Source organism: Oncorhynchus nerka, linkage group LG14 (assembly GCF_034236695.1).
Source record: "Oncorhynchus nerka isolate Pitt River linkage group LG14, Oner_Uvic_2.0, whole genome shotgun sequence".
In the NCBI taxonomy this organism is placed as follows: Eukaryota; Metazoa; Chordata; class Actinopteri; order Salmoniformes; family Salmonidae; genus Oncorhynchus; species Oncorhynchus nerka.
Genome location: NC_088409.1, coordinates 14,231,434 through 14,253,733, shown reverse-complemented (window position 1 = coordinate 14,253,733; position 22,300 = coordinate 14,231,434). Strand labels below are relative to the sequence as shown.

Sequence of the window (22,300 nt, the reverse complement as noted above, 5' to 3'; positions counted from 1 at the left end):
GAAGTGTGGGGACACTCTCCTGAAGGAAGGTGGTAATATTGTAACCTTAACCCAGAACTCTTGGCATTAAGGTCTTGGCTTGACAGTTACCGGACCCTAGTTTGAGTCCCGGACGGACCTACTTCCCGAATTCACTATAAAATGATTATGAAATCAGTCTTTACAATTATTTGAAACTTCATAACTATTCCGTATCCATGCTTCATTGGCCTAAACATATTATGAATTAGGTTTATACCTAATATATTAACCTGGTGATAGGCGCAATTGATGAACATTATGAAAGTTATATCTTTAAAAAATGCCTCAAAATATATTCATATTTCATCATCAATGCTCCATAACAGGTTGCAGTCTGGCAGGTAGAATGATCATGATGTAGCCTGGACTACTTAGCAACAGCAGTCGCAGCAACACTTCCACTGAAGTTGTTATTGTCAGGTATGGTCCCCCGTACTCTTCTGTTCTCCTTAAAACGTCCAGAACGTGAAACTTTCAGATTCCGTCTACAGGTTTTCTCATTGAACATTGGCTCAAACTCTGCATCGTCAAAGGTTTCTGCATCTGGAAAGGTTTCGTTTCCCTTTGAGTCCGGGGTAGATTTGGAGGAGATAGGAGACATCTTCTCCCCAGAAGGTTGGGTCTCACCAGATTCTTGGGTTGTTGGAATACTCTTCCTTGTCACAAATGCTCTCCACCAAGGGTATCTCACAGGCGCTGCCATATCTGGACCATTAAGTTTCACCTGCAAGATACATTAGCGTATGTCAATATAGACAAACTGGTATTGAGAAAAAAGAATCAATCACGCCATAACAATGATATCAATAATAGAACATATAGGAAGTCATGTTCATAGAGCTGTCATGTAAACATGCTGTACGTTTGTGATCAGCTCTGATGGATAATATGTCATACACCTGCCATCAACTCACCTGTCTGTCTCCTTTAGTATCTCCAAGGGGGTTCAACGTGAGGTTAGTCCTCGGCTGAGGACAACATGACCCGCACACAGACCTTCTAAGACCGTGTAGATTCCAAGTTGTTTACACCTGCCATCCACTTGGAAGACTCAGTTTACAACATCCAATCAAGACTTGAATCTACACGAAGGCCAATGTTTTAAGTAGAAAAACGACTGTAAATAACTGACTTCTGATGTATTCCTTGTCACTGAGAGGCAACAAATGTTACAGGTATCGGAATACAGCTGTCTATATCGCCTACAAACAAAACCCCACCCATGCACACCTGATTGGTGCACGTAAAACTGGGAGAGAAGTTACCTCCCTGGAAGCCTGCAGGAAGAATACCTGACCTGACAGCCAGAGTAACACAGTATCTGAGAACTAGACACACAGAAGAAACAATACATGCAAAGTCCTCCACACCCTTACATTTAGAAACAGGGTGACTAATCATGCCTGAGTCCCAAATTGGCAGCCTATTCCCTACATAGTGCACTACTGTTGACCACAGTCCTATGGAACCTGTTCAAAAGTAGTGCACTATGTAGGGAATAGGGTGCCATTTGAAACACATTCCATGTGTGTACCCTCAGGTACAGGGCGTCCACCATTGTTGCTCTCTTCAGCACCAGCGCTATTGAGCCATCGTTGTCCTATTGAAGGTGTGGTAGAGTACGTGTGTGTTGTGATTGCATTGCACCATGACGCAGACATTGCTTTGAGCAATTGAATTGTAGCCTATCCTAAACGTACACATAACAGATTGAGCAAAATGTCATTTTACATCCTTTTAATAAATCAGCATTTGATCAATTACAATCTTAATTGCACCCATCACAAAAATACTTTTAATAAAATGGATTCGTAGAAAGGATTTCAATTATTATCAATAATGGAAAACAGAGAATGTGTAAACTCTGTCGCCGTGACGTTGTTTGGAGAAGGCAAGCTCCACAACACCTATAGCTGCTCCAGGCAGTTTTATAGTCTGAACATTTACACTTCATGTTTCCTGACTTTAGTATGTGTCAAATAGTGTCAGAACACTACGAAGTCTAGTCCTTACCCATACTAGATGTTTGGCAGTCTACGAGTATCTATTACTGAACAAAAATATAAACGCAACATGTAAAGTGTTGGTTTCATGAGCTGAAATAAGATCCCAGAAATGTTCCATACACACAAAAAGCTTATTTCTCTAAAATGTTGTGCACACATTTATTTACATCCCTGTGAGTATTTTTCCTTTGCCAGGATAATCCAACCACCAGACAGGTGTGGCATATCAAGAAGCTGGTTAAACAGCATGATCATTATTCAGGTGCACCTTGTGCTGGGGGCTATAAAAGTTCACTCTAAAATGTGCAGTTTTGTCACAACACAATGCCACAGATATCGATACAGATACAGATATAAGTTTTGAGGGAGCGTGCAATTGGCAAGCTGACTGCAGGAATGTCCACCAGAGAATTCAATGTTCATTTCTCTACCATAAGCAGGCATAATTTTAGAGAATTTGGCAGTATGTCCAACTGGCCTCACAACCACGTGTAACCACGTCATCCCAGGACCTCCACATCCGGCTTCTTTACCTGCGGGATCGTCTGAGACCAGCCACCGGGACAGCTGATAGAACTGAGGAGTCTTTCTGTCTGTAATAAAGCCTTTGTGTGGGGAAAAAAACTCATTCTGATTGGGCAGGGGAGCACCCATGGGTAGGCCTGGGAGGACATAGGCCCACCCAGTCTTATGAAATCCATAGATAAGGGCCTAATTCAGTTATTGCAACTGATTTGCACTGTAACTCAGTCAATTCTGTTGAAATTGTTGTATGCTGCGTTAATATTTTAGTTCAGTGTATATGTATATACATATATTACCCCATGGTATTCCACTAAAGTATGAATATTAATATATATATTATATTAATTCATTTAAAAGAATGAGAAGTTTGATTCAAAAGTTCTGTAAACATTTAGGCTCACACACATTTCACCCAAACCATGCACTATAACTCGGCCTATTTTTATAGTACCAGCAAACAGTTGCAGATGGAACTTCAACCTCGCCACTCAAAATGGGTTTCTAAGCATTTCCTTACAAGTTTAACCTGCTCTGTTTACCAATTCCTTTAGGGTTTTGTTGTATTTTGACAATGGAACACATCGCAGATCCTTGACAACCTATCAGTTTCAGGGGGGAAAAAAGCACATGATGCTGAAAACAAAGAAATCTTCACAAAATAAATTGATTAGCACAGTGCTTCATACATAGACCATCCATATCTCACCCTACAGGATCACACAGTTACTGAGTCATGAGACTCATTGACCAATAAGCACACAACGAACACACCTGAGCAGACAATCACTATACAGACAGACATCAACCAAGAAGAATGTGTTAGTGTGATTCTGGATTTATGGAAACATGTTTTTATTGTCACAGACACCGGAAAACGGGCAGTGAAATGTGTTGTTTTACAGGGTCAGCCATGGTAGTACAGCGACCCTGGAGCAAATTAGGGTTAAGTGCCTTGCTCAAAGGCACATTGACTGATTTTTAACCTTGTTGGCTCGGGTATTCAAACCAGCAACCTTCGTTTACTGGCCCAACACTTACCGCTAGGCTACTTGACGCCATGAAAGGTGTGTGAAAATGTTGGAATCAATGGCTTTTTCTAAAATGGCACCCTACTCACTATATAGTGTACACTACTGTTAACCAGAGCCCTATGGGGCCTGTTCAGAAGTAATGAAAATAGGGTGCCATTTGGGACGTATCCAGTACCTTGTTCCTCTTAAGGAGAATATGGCAGGATGTGACAACCTTTGACCTTACTGTAACAAGACATTATGTCTGACTGACGTACCACAGACTCAACTTCAACACTCATGCTTATGGGAGAGAAGTAATGGAAGCTCAAATCTGACCACAATAGAAACATTTGGGAATTTTGACACTTCATATGATGACAGACATGATGGCTTGAGATTCCTCTGGTATGGAATAAATCAAACATCCTATTCCTGCCCAGCAACAGACAGGGCTCCAGCCCATCCTGCCCAGCAACAGACAGGGCTCCAGTCCTTCAAAACAAGACGTCTTCATGCTCTATCAGGAGCTGTATGATGAGTTTCTGATGCCTCATGTCGTTCAGAGTGGCCAGGGCGTTCTGTTCGGGCGGCTGCATTAACGTCGGACCAAACACAATCCCCAGGTTCTCAGAATTCATGAAATTGTCCTTTTCAAACATGGTGACCCTGTGAGAAAGATGATTATTATATTAGTCAGAAAGGTGAGAAACAACATATGTGTATGTAAGACTACATCACTGATTCAACCCCATGAAGATCAGATGCAGTGTGTGTTTCATCACTTCTTGAGATGCATCATCAGGTAGCGTAGGGTCTCGTAGTGGGCTGGTGGGAGCTGCAGCAGCCCCTCGTGGATGGCCTCCAGTCTGGTGTCTGGGTTGGGAATTTCTACCAGGAGGAAGTACTACTGTTAGTTACATTCACCTGATAAATAACCGTGCCACAGACCTGAACATTTTCCTTAGCTCCCCAAGCTAGTGCCTAGCCTTTAGCTCAGTACACAATCAGTCATTGCGCTGGAGACCCAAGGTGCATTGAGCTAATTGTGGGAATAAGTATAGGCGTACGTACTTGCAGCTTGTATGAATTTGGAGTACACGTGGAATGTGATGACTGGAATGGGCAGGTCTCTCAGATAGAGCTTCAGAGCTCCAGCGATGATGTTGATGTCGTTGTACACATTGGCACTGATGTCTGCCTTCTCGCCATCTGCAGAGATGACACACCAGACACATTATGTACCGACCAGACTGCAGTATATTCACTACAATTACCACAATGCAACATAATTGCCCTTTACACCTCACATAACGACATCCGGCAGTCTGATACGGCTTTCCTTTGCTCATGTGCTTTTCATTTCAACCTATGGACTTTCATGTCTCATAACCTTAAACCAGACCGAAGCCCGGAGGCAAAGGAAATTAAGTTAACACAAACCTCGGTCAAAGGCGAGCCTCACGTCCTCAATGTGTTCTGAGAAGCCAGACACTCTGTAGAGGCCCTCAGACTGCAGACCTGCAAGCAGCAACACAGAGAGTCAGTTATCTCTACTCTCTTTCACCCCATGCAGTCTCTACTAAATAAACTCAACAAGCTCTTTGGATCAACAAAATTATTCAACAAGGGTGGCCTTTATTTCAACCAATGGAGCCTCGAGGCAGATTACAGTACTTTGGGGAAATTACATATTTTGATTAAAATGTTGATTAAGTCTGTTATATATACTGTATTTTAGAAATAAGCCTTTTGAGAGTAGTTCAACACAGTTCAAATGGACAAATACTCCTTTTTAGGGAGTTTTTCCAAGCCACTGTGCTTCTACATCTGCATTGCTTGCTGTTTGGGGTTTTATGCTGGGTTTCTGTATAAGCCCTTTGTGACATCTGCTGATGTAAAAATGGATATATAAATACATTTGATTGATTGAATTTGATGCTAATTTAAAAGATTGGTTGACACAGCACTTCATTTAGGAGCCTCTTTAACCCTGGTCCAAGAGAGCCAATACATTTGAGTAATTTAGCAGACGCTTTTATCCAGAGTAACTTACAGTTGTGGGTGCATACATTAAAGTACTGGTCCCCCGTGGGAATGGAACCCACAACCCTGGCATTGCTAGTGCCATTCTCTACCAACTGAGCCACACAAGACCAAATCACAGACATCCATTTTCACCTTGAAATTGGAATATTCTTTCAGTTTAGCTAACAACATGCAGGGTGCACCTGGCTAAATGTCACAGAAACCTTCTAAACGGTACCTCGTAGTTCTATCTCCTTGATACACATGTCCACCACCATGGGCCGTGTGGTGTTGTGGGCCTTGACCAGGGTAGTGAGGTCACAGCTGAACACCTTCTTAATCCTGCGCAGGTCTGGCTGACAGTCGCTGGGCACCAGCTTGGAACACTGCTTGTGTACGTTCAGCCCACAGTCTGAAAACCACAGGTCAGAGAGGTGGTTAGTCAGTGTTAAAACACACACACACACACACACACACACACACATACATACATACAGAAAGGATTTATTCCAATCTTATAATCTGACATGATTATGGTCGACTTCTTCTAAAACAACATGTAACACATTACAGAGGGGTTAGAGATAACAAAGTAGTACAACGATTATCCCGATCTCAGAGAGAAAGCCCAGCCAGCTACGGTAAGACCAGGCTGCTTCAATATGCCATGGTGGGCCACGTCACAGCAGAGGGTCTTGGACAGCAGAGGGTGAGAGAGCGGAACACCACCTCTCTGTGCGGCATCACTGTCCCGGTCTGGCCTGCACACACACCGTGACGAAGAGAGCAAGCTGCCTCTCTGGGAGATGGTGGGCCACGTCACAGCAGAGGGTCTTGGACAGCAGGGGGTGAGAGAGCGGAACACCACCTCTCTGTGTGGCATCACTGTCCCGGTCTGGCCTGCACACACACCGTGACGAAGAGAGCAAGCTGCCTCTCTGGGAGATGGTGGGCCACGTCACAGCAGAGGGTCTTGTTCCGCTCTCTCACCCCCTGCTGTCCAAGACCCTCTGCTGTGACGTGGCCCACCATCTCCCAGAGAGGCAGCTTGCTCTCTTCGTCATGGTGTGTGTGCAGGCCAGACACAGGGACAGTGATGCCACACAGAGAGGTGGTGGACAGCAGGGGAGTGAGAGAGCGGAACACCACCTCTCTGTGTGGCATCACTGTCCCGGTCTGGCCTGCACACACACCGTGACGAAGAGAGCAAGCTGCCTCTCTGGGAGATGCCACAGGAATGTAACCTAGGTTGAGGTTTCTCTGCCTGCCTGTAAACATACTGTACTTGGGAGTCTCCCTGACTCAATAAGAACATCCAGCTAAATCATTCATCACTGATAGTGGCGTTGTTACTACCAAGAAATACTCAGCATTATTGCTGGTCCGCTGACTGGGGTTCCTTATTCTCAGATACAGACAGATTAAAAATAGAGAAAAAACAGAGAGAGACTGTCAGACAGAAAAAGATGGAGAAAGAGATACAGACAAAGAGATGGGATAGGGAGGAAGAAGACAAGCTAAGCATGCCAGATAAGAAGGAAGAGAGAGGAAACACAGAGAGAGAGAGAGAGATGGGGATAGGGAGGAAGAGAGAGGAAACACAGAGAGAGAGAGATGGGGATAGGGAGGAAGAGAGAGGAAACACAGAGAGAGAGAGAGATGGGGATAGGGAGGAAGAGAGAGGAAACACAGAGAGAGAGAGATGGGGATAGGGAGGAAGAGAGAGGAAACACAGAGAGAGAGAGATGGGGATAGGGAGGAAGAGAGAGGAAACACAGAGAGAGAGAGATGGGGATAGGGAGGAAGAGAGAGGAAACACACAGAGAGAGAGAGATGGGGATAGGGAGGAAGAGAGAGGAAACACAGAGAGAGAGAGATGGGGATAGGGAGGAAGAGAGAGGAAACACAGAGAGAGAGAGATGGGGATAGGGAGGAAGAGATAGGAAACACAGAGAGAGAGAGATGGGGATAGGGAGGAAGAGATAGGAAACACAGAGAGAGAGAGAGATGGGGATAGGGAGGAAGAGAGAGGAAAAACAGAGAGAGAGAGATGGGGATAGGGAGGAAGAGAGAGGAAACACAGAGAGAGAGAGAGATGGGGATAGGGAGGAAGAGAGAGGAAACACACAGAGAGAGAGAGATGGGGATAGGGAGGAAGAGAGAGGAAACACACAGAGAGAGAGAGATGGGGATAGGGAGGAAGAGAGAGAGAACAGAGAGAAGAGAGATGAGGATGGGGAGAAAGCGAGACAATGAGGATAGAAAGCCAGTCATCAGTTGTGTATCTCTGTGTGTTAGAGGACCGCTTCAGATACAACTGGAAGTACTAAAGAAGTCTCTTCTGATTCCCATAGGGCACAGGGCTGTCTGATGATACCAGTGTTTGCCTGGGGCTTATAAGCATGGCTAATATCTGAACAACAAACCATCTGTCTACAGAGAAAAACAGCCACGTTAGTCCTCCTTTCAACGCATCCATGTCAGGATTGTATCCAGGCCATAATAGAACCCTGTGTCTATCGCAGAGAGTTTAGGGACTTTCCAAACCTACTTGTCTACTGGTCAACTAGCCTCTATTGTGCTACAGTCTTGCTAAGTTGTAAATATCTGTAATGTATTTATAGTGTGTCTCTACCCTATACTTCACTGCACCAGTGAAGTATAGGGCGGCAGGTAGCCTAGTGGTTAGAGCGTTGGGCCAGTAACCGAAAGGTTGCTGGAACGAATCCTTGAGCTGACAAGGTAAAAAAATCTGTCGTTCTGCCCCTGAACAAGGCAGTTAATCCACTGTTCCCCGATAGGCAGTCATTGTAAATAAGAAATTGTTCTAAACTGGCTTGCCTCGTTATAAAAATACAGTCTGATCTGATTTTCAGCCAACAAACATTTCAACAAGTTCACTAGGATACAACATTATTGATCAGTAGAATCATCAGGTGGTGTTCATAAATACTAGGGTTGCAAAGGGTGGTTCATTTACTGGGAACTTTCAAGTTATCACAAGACATCTAGTGGTGCTTTTGGGGTATTTCAGATTATCACAGGTGTCTGTAATTATCTCTAGCTCTCTGTGTGTCCTTATTACCTGTAAAAATATAGAAACTCATTTTTATTTTACCTTTATTTAACTAGGCAAGTCAGTTAAGAACAAATTCTTATTTTCAATGACGGCCTAGGAACAGTGGCCAAAAAAGAGGCCAGATCAACTGCCTTGTTCAGGGGCAGAACAACAGATTTGTACCATGTCAGCTCGGGGATTTGAACTTGCAACCTTTCAATTACTAGTCCGATTACTAGTCCAACCACTAGGCTACCCTGCCGCAAACAGAATGACAACGCTGTTGATCCTAAATATAAACCAGCAACTTAGTGAATACCATTGGTACCATATTAGGGTTTCAGTGTGACATACAGTACCAGTCAAAAGTCTGGACACACCTACTGTACTCATTACAAGGTTTTTAGTTTGACTATTTTCTACATTGTATTTCTACATAATAGTGACGACATCAAACTATGAAATACATATGGAATCATGTAGTAACCAAAAAAAGTGTTAAATAAATCAATACATTTTGTATTTTATTTGAGATTCTTCAAAGTTTCCACCCTTTGCCTTGATGACAGCTTTGAACACTCTTGGCATTCTCTCAACCTGCTTCATGAGGAATGCTTTTCCAACAGTCTTGAAGGAGTTTCCACGTGTGCTAAGCACTTGTTTCCTTCACTCTGCGGTCCAACTCATTCCAAACCATCTCAATTGAGTTGAGGTCGGGTGATTGTGGAGGCCAGATCATCTGATGCAGCACTCCATCACTCTCCTTCTTGGTCAAATAGCCCTTACACAGCCTGGAGGTGTGTTTTGGGTTGTTGTCCTGTTGAAAGACAAATGATAGTTCCACTAAGCGCAAACCAGATGGGATGCAGTATCGCTGCAGAATGCTGTGGTAGCCACGCTGGTTAAGTGTGCCTTTAATTCTAAATAAATCACAGACAGTGTCACCAGAAAAAGCTCATCATTAAGCTTGAGGCCCTGGGTCTCAACCCCACCCTGTGCAATTGGGTCCTGGACATCCTGATGGGCCGCCCCCAGGTGGTGAAGGTAGGAAATAACCTCTCCACGTCACTGATCGTCAACAATGGAGCCCCACAAGGGTGCGTGCTCAGCCCCCTCCTGTACTCCCTGTTCACCCATGACTGCGTGGCCATGCACACCTCCAACTCAATCATCAAGTTTGCAGACCACATAACAGTAGTAGGCTTGATTATCAACAATGACGAGACAGCCTACAAGGAGGATGTGAGGGCACACGGAGTGTGGTGTCAGGAAAACAACCTCTCACTCAACGTCATCAAAACAAAGAAGATGATCTTGGACTTCAGGAAACAGCAGAGGGAGCACCCCTCTATCCACATCAATGGGACAGCAGTGGAGAAGGTGGAAAGTTACGTTCCTCGGTGTACACATCACAGAAACTGAAATGGTCCATCAACACAGACAGTGTGGTGAAGAAGGCACAACAGCGCCGCTTCAACCTCAAGAGGCTGAAGAAATGTGGCGTGTCACCTAAAACCTTCAAACTTTTACAGATGCACAATTGAGAGCATCCTGTCGGGTGCATCACCGCCTGGTACAGCAACTGTACCTTCCTCAACCACAAGGCTCTCCAAAGGGTGGTGCGTTCTTCCCCTCGCATCACCGGGGGCAAACTACCTGCCCTCCAGGACACCTACAGCACCTGATGTCACAGGAAGGCCAAAAAGATCATCAAAGACAACAACCACCCGAGCCACTGCCTGTTCACCCTGCTACCATCCAGAAGGAGAGGTCAGTACAGGTGCATCAAAGCTGGGACCGAGAGACTGAAAAACAGCTTCTATCTCAAGGCCATCAGACTGTTAAAATAGCCACTAACACAGAGGCTGCTGCCTACATACAGACTCAATCATTGGCCACTTTAATAAATGGATCACCAGTCACTAAGAATGCCACTTTAATAATGTTTACATATCTTGCATTCCTCGTTAACATTACTCATATACTGTATTTTATACATTCTATTGCATCTTGCCTATGCCACTATCATTGCTCATCCATATATTTATATATTCTTATTCCATTATTTTACTTAGATGTGTTTATTAGGTAGTTGTGGAATTTTTAGATTACCATGTTAGATATTGCTGCACTGTCAGAACTAGAAGCACAAGCATTTCGCTACACTCGCATCTGCTAACCATGTGTATGTGACCAATAAAATTTGATCAGCCAGCACAGCCAGCCAGCACAGCCAGCCAGCACAGCCAGCCTTGTTGCAGTTTTGTGGATACAGTATTTGGATGTCCTTGCTTGACTGGGTGTGTCCCGTTGATGCACCTTCTAAGCTCTCTGTGAGCGTCTGTCTTGTTTATAAATAGTTGACAGCCATAGTCACAGGGGGAACTGGTTTGTCCCAGGTGTCACTGAGGAATGCTAAATTACTACATTTCACAGGCCTCATCCAACCATTGATTTACATGGAACAGACCACATTTCACAGGCCTCATCCAACCATTGACTTATATGGAACAGACCACATTTCACAGGCCTCATCCAACCATTGACTTATATGGAACAGACCACATTTCCTGGACTCATCCAACCATTGACTTATATGGAACAGACCACATTTCCTGGACTCTACATTCCATGACATGATCCAGGCTTAGACGTAATATTGTAATACCCTTTTTATTGTCATAGCATTTAAAAATAAATACATTATTAGGCATTTCAAGTTTGATATCTCATGTGTTACAATTAGTCACATGACATTAGTCACATAACATTAGTCACATGACATTAAACCCAACCGGACAGAGACGTCTGATCAGTCCAATTTGATTGATATTTGATCAAATGTGAATTCTTGAAATAAATCAAAACTTGGAAGTCATATTGTTTATTTGTGGTAAACACGGGGGATAAAATGAGACAAAGCCTGGTTACATGGATGATTTATTGAACATGTTATCAGGACTCCGAGGGTCTGATCAGGGATGTTATCAGGACCCCGAGGGTCTGATCAGGGATGTTAACAGGACTCCAAGGGTCTGATCAGGGATGTTAACAGGACTCCAAGGGTCTGATCAGGGATGTTAACAGGACTCCAAGGGTCTGATCAGGGATGTTAACAGGACTCCGAGGGTCCGATCAGGGATGTTAACAGGACCCCGAGGGTCCGATCAGGGATGTTAACAGGACCCCGAGGGTCTGATCAGGGATGTTAACAGGACTCCAAGGGTCTGATCAGGGATGTTATCAGGACCCCGAGGGTCTGATCAGGGATGTTAACAGGACTCCAAGGGTCTGATCAGGGATGTTAACAGGACTCCAAGGGTCTGATCAGGGATTGGAGTTATTTTCTTTAGGCTTTCATCCCAAATTGCATCCTATTCCCTGTAAAACTTTAGGGTTCTGATCTATGAGCCCTACACACGTGGACTACATAGGGAATAGGGTGATATTTGGGATGGTACTCTAATGTAATGAAGTACTCATGAAAGTTGATGGTAGCTAGGTCAGCAGTGAGCAGTGTTGGGATGTCTGAATGGAAGAGGAGGGTACCTGAGCAGTGGACCCCTTGGGCTATGAGGCCCCACATGAAGTTGGCACAATACTCGCACCAGTGAGGCCCTCGGAAAGTATGAACCTAGGAAAAGGGTGAGACAACACAGCAATAGATTAGAGTCTGGAAGACACACACGCCACACCTTCTCGCCCTCACTAAACAAACATAACTCTCTAAATCACACACACACACAGTAAACAAACATAACTCTAAATCACACACACACACAGTAAACAAACATAACTCTAAATCACACACGCACACAGTAAACAAACATAACTCTAAATCACACACGCACACAGTAAACAAACATAACTCTAAATCACACACACACACAGTAAACAAACATAACTCTAAATCACACACACACAGTAAACAAACATAACTCTAAATCACACACGCACACAGTAAACAAACATAACTCTAAATCACACACACACACAGTAAACAAACATAACTCTAAATCACACACACACAGTAAACAAACATAACTCTAAATCACACACACACACAGTAAACAAACATAACTCTAAATCACACACACACACAGTAAACAAACATAACTCTAAATCACACACACACACAGTAAACAAACATAACTCTAAATCACACACACACACAGTAAACAAACATAACTCTAAATCACACACGCACACAGTAAACAAACATAACTCTAAATCACACACACACACAGTAAACAAACATAACTCTAAATCACACACACATATACGCAAACAGACAAACACACAAGATCTGTGAATTTTTTCATTCATTGTATTTCTGGAGGTGAGTTAGCCCCAGGGCAGGTTAGACGGTTACTGTAGGTGAGTAGGACCCAGGTCAGGTCAGATGGTTACTGTAGGTGAGTAGGACCCAGGTCAGATGGTTACTGTAGGTGAGTAGGACCCAGGTCAGGTCAGATGGTTACTGTAGGTGAGTAGGACCCAGGTCAGGTCAGATGGTTACTGTAGGTGAGTAGGACCCAGGTCAGGTTAGATGGTTACTGTAGGTGAGTAGGACCCAGGTCAGGTCAGATGGTTACTGTAGGTGAGTAAGACCCAGGTCAGATGGTTACTGTAGGTGAGTAGGCCCCAGGGCAGATCAGATGGTTACTGTAGGTGAGTGGGGCCCAGGGCAGGTCAGATGGTTACTGTAGGTGAGTAGGCCCCAGGGCAGATCAGATGGTTACTGTAGGTGAGTAAGACCCAGGTCAGATGGTTACTGTAGGTGAGTAGGACCCAAGTCAGGTCAGATGGTTACTGTAGGTGAGTAGGACCCAGGGCAGGTTAGATGGTTACTGTAGGTGAGTAGGACCCAGGACAGGTCAGATGGTTAATGTAGGTGAATGTAGGTGAGTAGGACCCAGGTCAGATGGTTACTGTAGGTGAGTAGGCCCCAGGGCAGGTTAGATGGTTACTGTAGGTGAGTAGGACCCAGGTCAGGTCAGATGGATACTGTAGGTGAGTAGGACCCAGGTCAGATGGTTACTGTAGGTGAGTAGGCCCCAGGGCAGGTTAGATGGTTACTGTAGGTGAGTAGGACCCAGGTCAGGTCAGATGGATACTGTAGGTGAGTAGGACCCAGGGCAGGTTAGATGGTTACTGTAGGTGAGTAGGACCCAGGTCAGGTCAGATGGTTACTGTAGGTGAGTAGGACCCAGGTCAGGTCAGATGGTTAATGTAGGTGAGTAGGACCCAGGTCAGGTCAGATGGATACTGTAGGTGAGTAGGACCCAGGTCAGGTCAGATGGATACTGTAGGTGAGTAGGACCCAGGTCAGGTTAGATGGTTACTGGACCCAGGTCAGGTTAGATGGTTACTGTAGATGAGTAGGACCCAGGTCAGGTTAGATGGTTACTGTAGGTGAGTAGGACCCAGGACAGGTTAGATGGTTACTGTAGATGAGTAGGACCCAGGGCAGGTTAGATGGTTACTGTAGGTGAGTAGGACCCAGGGCAGGTCAGATGGTTACTGTAGGTGAGTGGGGCCCAGGGCAGGTCAGATGGTTACTGTAGGTGAGTGGGACCCAGGGCAGATCAGATGGGCTGACAGAGATTCACACACAATGAATCATGTTGTCGTCCAAACTACACATTCTGTATTCGTTCATCAGCTCTTTTGTTTCTTAGATCAAAATGGAGGTTTCACAATGGTTTCTCATAGGGGAGAGAATATTAGCGTCCTGTCCAGGGGGTGTACATACACATCAAGCTGCCTCACACTACAGAAACAGACTCCTGTCATATGGGCTGCTCTGGGTGAGACGTGGCTTACTGTCCTATGGGCTGCTCTGGGTCGGACGTGGCTTACTGTCCTATGGGCTGCTCTGGGTCAGACGTGGCTTACTGTCCTATGGGCTGCTCTGGGTCAGACGTGGCTTACTGTGATATGGTCTGCTCTGGGTCAGACGTGGCTTACTGTCATATGGGCTGCTCTGGGTCAGACGTGGCTTACTGTCATATGGGCTGCTCTGGGTCAGACGTGGCTTGCTGTCATATGGGCTGCTCTGGGTCAGACGTGGCTTGCTGTCATATGGGCTGCTCTGGGTCAGACGTGGCTTACTGTCATATGGGCTGCTTTGGGTCGGACGTGGCTTACTGTCATATGGGCTGCTCTGGGTCAGACGTGGCTTACTGTGATATGGGCTGCTTTGGGTCGGACGTGGCTTACTGTCATATGGGCTGCTCTGGGTCAGACGTGGCTTACTGTCCTATGGGCTGCTCTGGCTTGGGAAGTAAATATTACACCATGTCAAAATAGAGGGATACTTGTTTACCTGGATGTGCCACAGCTCTTCACACTGTGCTTAGTAATGACAGAGGAATGTCTCTTCAGTAAGTATAATAAACCTTATATAGTGCACTACTTTTTCCTGGTGAAACTAGTCCTCTATCTAGGGAATATGGTGCCATTTGGAACTCAGCCCTGGTCTCTGGTCCCGGTCTGCAGTGGAAGGGAGGGAGGGACCCCAAGCCCAGTCTACAGTGGGAGGGACCCCAAGCCCAGTCTACAGTGGGAGGGACCCCAAGCCCAGTCTACAGTGGGAGGGAGAGAGGGACACCAAGCCCAGTCTACAGTGGGAGGGAGAGAGGGACACCAAGCCCAGTCTACAGTGGGAGGGAGAGAGGGACACCAAGCCCAGTCTACAGTGGGAGGGAGAGAGGGACACCAAGCCCAGTCTACAGTGGGAGGGAGAGAGGGACACCAAGCCCAGTCTACAGTGGGAGGGAGGGAGGGACACCAAGCCCAGTCTACAGTGGGAGGGAGAGAGGGACACCAAGCCCAGTCTACAGTGGGAGGGAGAGAGGGACACCAAGCCCAGTCTACAGTGGGAGGGAGAGAGGGACACCAAGCCCAGTCTACAGTGGGAGGGAGAGAGGGACACCAAGCCCAGTCTACAGTGGGAGGGAGGGAGGGACCCCAAGCCCAGTCTACAGTGGGAGGGAGAGAGGGACACCAAGCCCAGTCTACAGTGGGAGGGAGGGAGGGAAACCAAGCCCAGTCTACAGTGGGAGGGAGAGAGGGAAACCAAGCCCAGTCTACAGTGGGAGGGAGAGAGGGAAACCAAGCCCAGTCTACAGTGGGAGGGAGAGAGGGAAACCAAGCCCAGTCTACAGTGGGAGGGAGGGAGGGAAACCAAGCCCAGTCTACAGTGGGAGGGAGGGAGGGACACCAAGCCCAGTCTACAGTGGGAGGGAGAGAGGGACACCAAGCCCAGTCTACAGTGGGAGGGAGGGAGGGAGGGACACCAAGCCCAGTCTACAGTGGGAGGGAGGGAGGGACACCAAGCCCAGTCTACAGTGGGAGGGAGAGAGGGACACCAAGCCCAGTCTACAGTGGGAGGGAGGGGGACACCAAGCCCAGTCTACAGTGGGAGGGAGAGAGGGACACCAAGCCCAGTCTACAGTGGGAGGGAGGGAGGGAAACCAAGCCCAGTCTACAGTGGGAGGGAGGGAGGGACAACCAAGCCCAGTCTACAGTGGGAGGGAGGGAGGGAAACCAAGCCCAGTCTACAGTGGGAGGGAGGGAGGGACACCAAGCCCAGTCTACAGTGGGAGGGAGGGAGGGACCCCAAGCCCAGTCTACAGTGGGAGGGAGGGAAACCAAGCCCAGTCTACAGTGGGAGGGAGGGAGGGACACCAAGCCCAGTCTACAGTGGGAGGGAGAGGGGACACCAAGCCCAGTCTACAGTGGGAGGGAGAGGGACCCCAAGCCCAGTCTACAGTGGGAGGGAGAGGGACACCAAGCCCAGTCTACAGTGGGAGGGAGGGGGGACACCAAGCCCAGTCTACAGTGGGAGGGAGAGAGGGACACCAAGCCCAGTCTACAGTGGGAGGGAGGGAGGGAAACCAAGCCCAGTCTACAGTGGGAGGGAGGGAAACCAAGCCCAGTCTACAGTGGGAGGGAGGGAGGGAACCAAGCCCAGTCTACAGTGGGAGGGAGGGAGGGAAACCAAGCCCAGTCTACAGTGGGAGGGAGGGAGGGAACCAAGCCCAGTCTACAGTGGGAGGGAGAGAGGGAACCAAGCCCAGTCTACAGTGGGAGGGAGGGAGGGAAACCAAGCCCAGTCTACAGTGGGAGGGAGAGAGGGAAACCAAGCCCAGTCTACAGTGGGAGGGAGGGAGGGAAACCAAGCCCAGTCTACAGTGGGAGGGAGGAGGGAAACCAAGCCCAGTCTACAGTGGGAGGGAGAGGGGAAACCAAGCCCAGTCTACAGTGGGAGGGAGGAGGGAAACCAAGCCCAGTCTACAGTGGGAGGGAGGGAGGGAAACCAAGCCCAGTCTACAGTGGGAGGGAGGGAGGGAAACCAAGCCCAGTCTACAGTGGGAGGGAGGGAGGGAAACCAAGCCCAGTCTACAGTGGGAGGGAGAGGGACACCAAGCCCAGTCTACAGTGGGAGGGAGAGAGGGACACCAAGCCCAGTCTACAGTGGGAGGGAGAGAGGGACACCAAGCCCAGTCTACAGTGGGAGGGAGAGAGGGACACCAAGCCCAGTCTACAGTGGGAGGGAGGGAGGGACACCAAGCCCAGTCTACAGTGGGAGGGAGAGAGGGACACCAAGCCCAGTCTACAGTGGGAGGGAGGGAGGGAAACCAAGCCCAGTCTACAGTGGGAGGGAGAGAGGGAAACCAAGCCCAGTCTACAGTGGGAGGGACCCCAAGCCCAGTCTACAGTGGGAGGGACCCCAAGCCCAGTCTACAGTGGGAGGGACCCCAAGCCCAGTCTACAGTGGGAGGGACCCCAAGCCCAGTCTACAGTGGGAGGGAGGGAGGGACCCCAAGCCCAGTCTACAGTGGGAGGGAGGGAAACCAAGCCCAGTCTACAGTGGGAGGGAGGGAGGGACACCAAGCCCAGTCTACAGTGGGAGGGAGAGAGGGACACCAAGCCCAGTCTACAGTGGGAGGGAGGGAGGGACCCCAAGCCCAGTCTACAGTGGGAGGGAGAGAGGGAAACCAAGCCCAGTCTACAGTGGGAGGGAGAGAGGGAAACCAAGCCCAGTCTACAGTGGGAGGGAGAGAGGGAAACCAAGCCCAGTCTACAGTGGGAGGGAGAGAGGGAACCAAGCCCAGTCTACAGTGGGAGGGAGGAGGGACACCAAGCCCAGTCTACAGTGGGAGGGAGGGAGGGAAACCAAGCCCAGTCTACAGTGGGAGGGAGAGAGGGACACCAAGCCCAGTCTACAGTGGGAGGGAGGGAGGGACACCAAGCCCAGTCTACAGTGGGAGGGAGAGAGGGACACCAAGCCCAGTCTACAGTGGGAGGGAGAGAGGGACACCAAGCCCAGTCTACAGTGGGAGGGAGAGAGGGACACCAAGCCCAGTCTACAGTGGGAGGGAGAGAGGGACACCAAGCCCAGTCTACAGTGGGAGGGAGAGGGACACCAAGCCCAGTCTACAGTGGGAGGGAGGGAGGGACACCAAGCCCAGTCTACAGTGGGAGGGAGAGAGGGAAACCAAGCCCAGTCTACAGTGGGAGGGAGAGAGGACACCCCCAAGCCCAGTCTACAGTGGGAGGGAGGGAGGGACCCCAAGCCCAGTCTACAGTGGGAGGGAGGGAAACCAAGCCCAGTCTACAGTGGGAGGGAGGGGAGGGACCCCAAGCCCAGTCTACAGTGGGAGGAGAGGGAAACCAAGCCCAGTCTACAGTGGGAGGGAGGGAGGGAGGGAAACCAAGCCCAGTCTACAGTGGGAGGGAGGGAGGGACACCAAGCCCAGTCTACAGTGGGAGGGAGGAGGGACCCAAGCCCAGTCTACAGTGGGAGGGAGGGAGGGACACCAAGCCCAGTCTACAGTGGGAGGGAGGAGGGAAACCAAGCCCAGTCTACAGTGGGAGGGAGAGAGGGAAACCAAGCCCAGTCTACAGTGGGAGGGAGAGGGAAACCAAGCCCAGTCTACAGTGGGAGGGAGAGAGGGACACCAAGCCCAGTCTACAGTGGGAGGGAGGGAGGGACACCAAGCCCAGTCTACAGTGGGAGGGAGAGAGGGACACCAAGCCCAGTCTACAGTGGGAGGGAGAGAGGGAAACCAAGCCCAGTCTACAGTGGGAGGGAGAGAGGGACACCAAGCCCAGTCTACAGTGGGAGGGAGGGAGGGACACCAAGCCCAGTCTACAGTGGGAGGGAGGAGGGAAACCAAGCCCAGTCTACAGTGGGAGGGAGAGAGGGACACCAAGCCCAGTCTACAGTGGGAGGGAGAGAGGGACACCAAGCCCAGTCTACAGTGGGAGGGAGGGACACCAAGCCCAGTCTACAGTGGGAGGGAGGGAGGGAAACCAAGCCCAGTCTACAGTGGGAGGGAGAGAGGGAAACCAAGCCCAGTCTACAGTGGGAGGGACCCCAAGCCCAGTCTACAGTGGGAGGGACCCCAAGCCCAGTCTACAGTGGGAGGGAGAGAGGGAAACCAAGCCCAGTCTACAGTGGGAGGGAGAGAGGGAAACCAAGCCCAGTCTACAGTGGGAGGGAGGGAGGGACACCAAGCCCAGTCTACAGTGGGAGGGAGAGAGGGAAACCAAGCCCAGTCTACAGTGGGAGGGAGAGAGGGACCCAAGCCCAGTCTACAGTGGGAGGGAGAGAGGGACACCAAGCCCAGTCTACAGTGGGAGGGAGAGAGGGAAACCAAGCCCAGTCTACAGTGGGAGGGAGAGAGGGAAACCAAGCCCAGTCTACAGTGGGAGGGAGAGAGGGAAACCAAGCCCAGTCTACAGTGGGAGGGAGAGAGGAAACCAAGCCCAGTCTACAGTGGGAGGGAGCCCAGTCTACAGGGAAACCAAGCCCAGTCTACAGTGGGAGGGACCCCAAGGTCTACAGGGGAGGGACCAAGCCCAGTCTACAGTGGGAGGGAGGGGGAAACCAAGCCCAGTCTACAGTGGGAGGGAGAGAGGGAAACCAAGCCCAGTCTACAGTGGGAGGGAGAGAGGAAACCAAGCCCAGTCTACAGTGGGAGGGAGGGAGGGAAACCAAGCCCAGTCTACAGTGGGAGGGAGAGAGGGACACCAAGCCCAGTCTACAGTGGGAGGGAGAGAGGGACACCAAGCCCAGTCTACAGTGGGAGGGAGAGAGGGACACCAAGCCCAGTCTACAGTGGGAGGGAGGGAGGGAAACCAAGCCCAGTCTACAGTGGGAGGGAGAGAGGGACACCAAGCCCAGTCTACAGTGGGAGGGACCCCAAGCCCAGTCTACAGTGGGAGGGACCCCAAGCCCAGTCTACAGTGGGAGGGACCCCAAGCCCAGTCTACAGTGGGAGGGACCCCAAGCCCAGTCTACAGTGGGAGGGACCCCAAGCCCAGTCTACAGTGGGAGGGAGAGGGTCTACAGTGGGAGGGACCAAGCCCAGTCTACAGTGGGAGGGAGAGAGGGAAACCAAGCCCAGTCTACAGTGGGAGGGAGAGAGGGACACCAAGCCCAGTCTACAGTGGGAGGGAGGGAGGGAAACCAAGCCCAGTCTACAGTGGGAGGGAGGAGGGAAACCAAGCCCAGTCTACAGTGGGAGGGAGGAGGGACACCAAGCCCAGTCTACAGTGGGAGGGAGGGAGGGACACCAAGCCCAGTCTACAGTGGGAGGGAGGGAGGGAAACCAAGCCCAGTCTACAGTGGGAGGGAGGAGGGACACCAAGCCCAGTCTACAGTGGGAGGGAGGGAGGGTCCCCAAGCCCAGTCTACAGTGGGAGGGAGAGAGGGACACCAAGCCCAGTCTACAGTGGGAGGGAGAGAGGGAAACCAAGCCCAGTCTACAGTGGGAGGGAGAGAGGGAAACCAAGCCCAGTCTACAGTGGGAGGGAGGGAGGGACCCCAAGCCCAGTCTACAGTGGGAGGGAGGGAGGGACCCCAAGCCCAGTCTACAGTGGGAGGGAGGGAGGGTCCCCAAGCCCAGTCTACAGTGGGAGGGAGGGAGGGTCCCCAAGCCCAGTCTACAGTGGGAGGGAGGGAGGGACCCCAAGCCCAGTCTACAGTGGGAGGGAGGGAGGGACCCCAAGCCCAGTCTACAGTGGGAGGGAGAGACCCCAAGCCCAGTCTACAGTGGGAGGGAGGGACCCCAAGCCCAGTCTACAGTGGGAGGGAGGGAGGGACCCCAAGTCCAATGAGTGACTGTGTATACAAGTCAGATTAAAAGGATTTACAAAGTGTCTGGCATCTGTTCCTGCCCGGGCTGCTGGATACATGCAAACATGTTCACACACACGCAAGCCTGCACCGACCACTTCACTAAAGAGTCATTAGGTTACGTTAGATTGATAGAACAGTACAGATAAGGGCTCTTGACAGGTGCTGAGCAGCCGGGTGGTTTGTTGTTCTGAAATGGGACCAAACACTGGGCTGGAGAGCTGGAGGTTAGGAGGCCATTCTACCCTGCAGGCTCACTGAAACCTGAGACACAATGGCAGGAATGTATTCAGGTGCCCATGAGGAGAGATCGCTTTCTCTCTCTCAATTCAATTTAAGGGCTTTATTGGCATTGGCAAACACATAACATTGTCCAAGCAAGTGAACCAAATAATAAACAAAAGTGAAATAAACAAAAATTAACAGTAAACATTACACTCACAAAAGTTCCAAAATAATAAAAAGACATTACAAATGTCATATTATGTGCAAAAATGTCAAGTACAAAAGGGAAAAATAAATAAACAGAAATATGGGTTATATTTATACTTCACTGGTTGTCCTTTTATTGTGGCAACAGGTCACAAATACTGCTGTTGTGATGCACACTGGTATTTCACCCAATAAATATGGGAGTTTCTCAAAATTGGATTTGTTTTCAAATTCTTTGTGGGTTTGTGTAATCTGAGGGAAATGTGTGTCTCTAATATGGTCATACATTGGGCAGGAGGTTAGGAAGTGCATCTCAGTTACCACATCATTGTGTGGGCAGTGTGCACATAGCCTGTCTTCTCTTGAGAGCCAGGTCTGCCTACGCGGCAAGGCTATACTCACAAGGCTATACTCACTGAGTCTGTACATAGTCAAAGATGTCCTACATTTTGGGTCAGTTACTGTGGTTTTTGTTTTTGTTAATTCTTTCCAATGTATCAAAAAAAGTCTATTTTTGTTTTCTTCTGATTTGGTTGAGTCTAATTGTGTTGCTGTCCTGGGGCTCTGTGGGCTCTGTGGGGTCTGTGGGCAAACAGAGCCCCAGGACCAGCTTGCTTGTTATCGATGGTTTGGGAATCACTTCCTTTTAGGTGGTTGTAGAATTTAATGGCTCTTTTCTGGATTTTGATCATTAGCAGATATCGGCCTAATTCTGCTCTGCATGCATTATTTGGTGTTTTACATTGTACACAGAGGATATTTGTGTTTGTCCCATTTTGTGAATTCTTGGTTGGTGAGCGGATCCCAGACCTCACAACCATAAAGGGCAATGGGTTCTATAACTGATTTAAGTATTTTTAGCCAGATCCTAATTGGTATGTCAAATTTTATTTCCTTTTGGTGGCATAGAAGGCCCTTCTTGCCTTGTCTTTCAGGTCGTCCCCAGCTTTGTGGAAGTTACCTGTGGCACTGATGTTAAGGTCGAGGTACCTATAGTTTGTGTGCTCTAGGGCAACGGTGTCTAGATGGAATTTGTGGTCCTGGCAACCGGACCTTTATTGGAACACCA

At 49.0% G+C, this 22,300-nt stretch overlaps 1 protein-coding gene across 1 annotated transcript in view; it reads right to left on the bottom strand.

The window, feature by feature from the left end:
- Positions 1-1,741: 1,741 nt before the first annotated feature.
- chn2 (chimerin 2) overlaps positions 1,742-22,300 on the bottom strand; it is a 69,262-nt gene continuing 48,703 nt past the window's right edge. Inside the window, exons 8-13 of the mRNA XM_065027473.1 lie at positions 12,198-12,282; positions 5,829-6,002; positions 5,006-5,083; positions 4,637-4,774; positions 4,348-4,453; positions 1,742-4,231 (exon numbers count right to left, since the gene is read on the bottom strand). Of these exons, the coding sequence (XP_064883545.1) occupies positions 4,060-4,231; positions 4,348-4,453; positions 4,637-4,774; positions 5,006-5,083; positions 5,829-6,002; positions 12,198-12,282 (753 nt within the window). The 3' untranslated portion in view covers positions 1,742-4,059. The remainder of the gene's footprint in view (positions 4,232-4,347; positions 4,454-4,636; positions 4,775-5,005; positions 5,084-5,828; positions 6,003-12,197; positions 12,283-22,300) is intronic.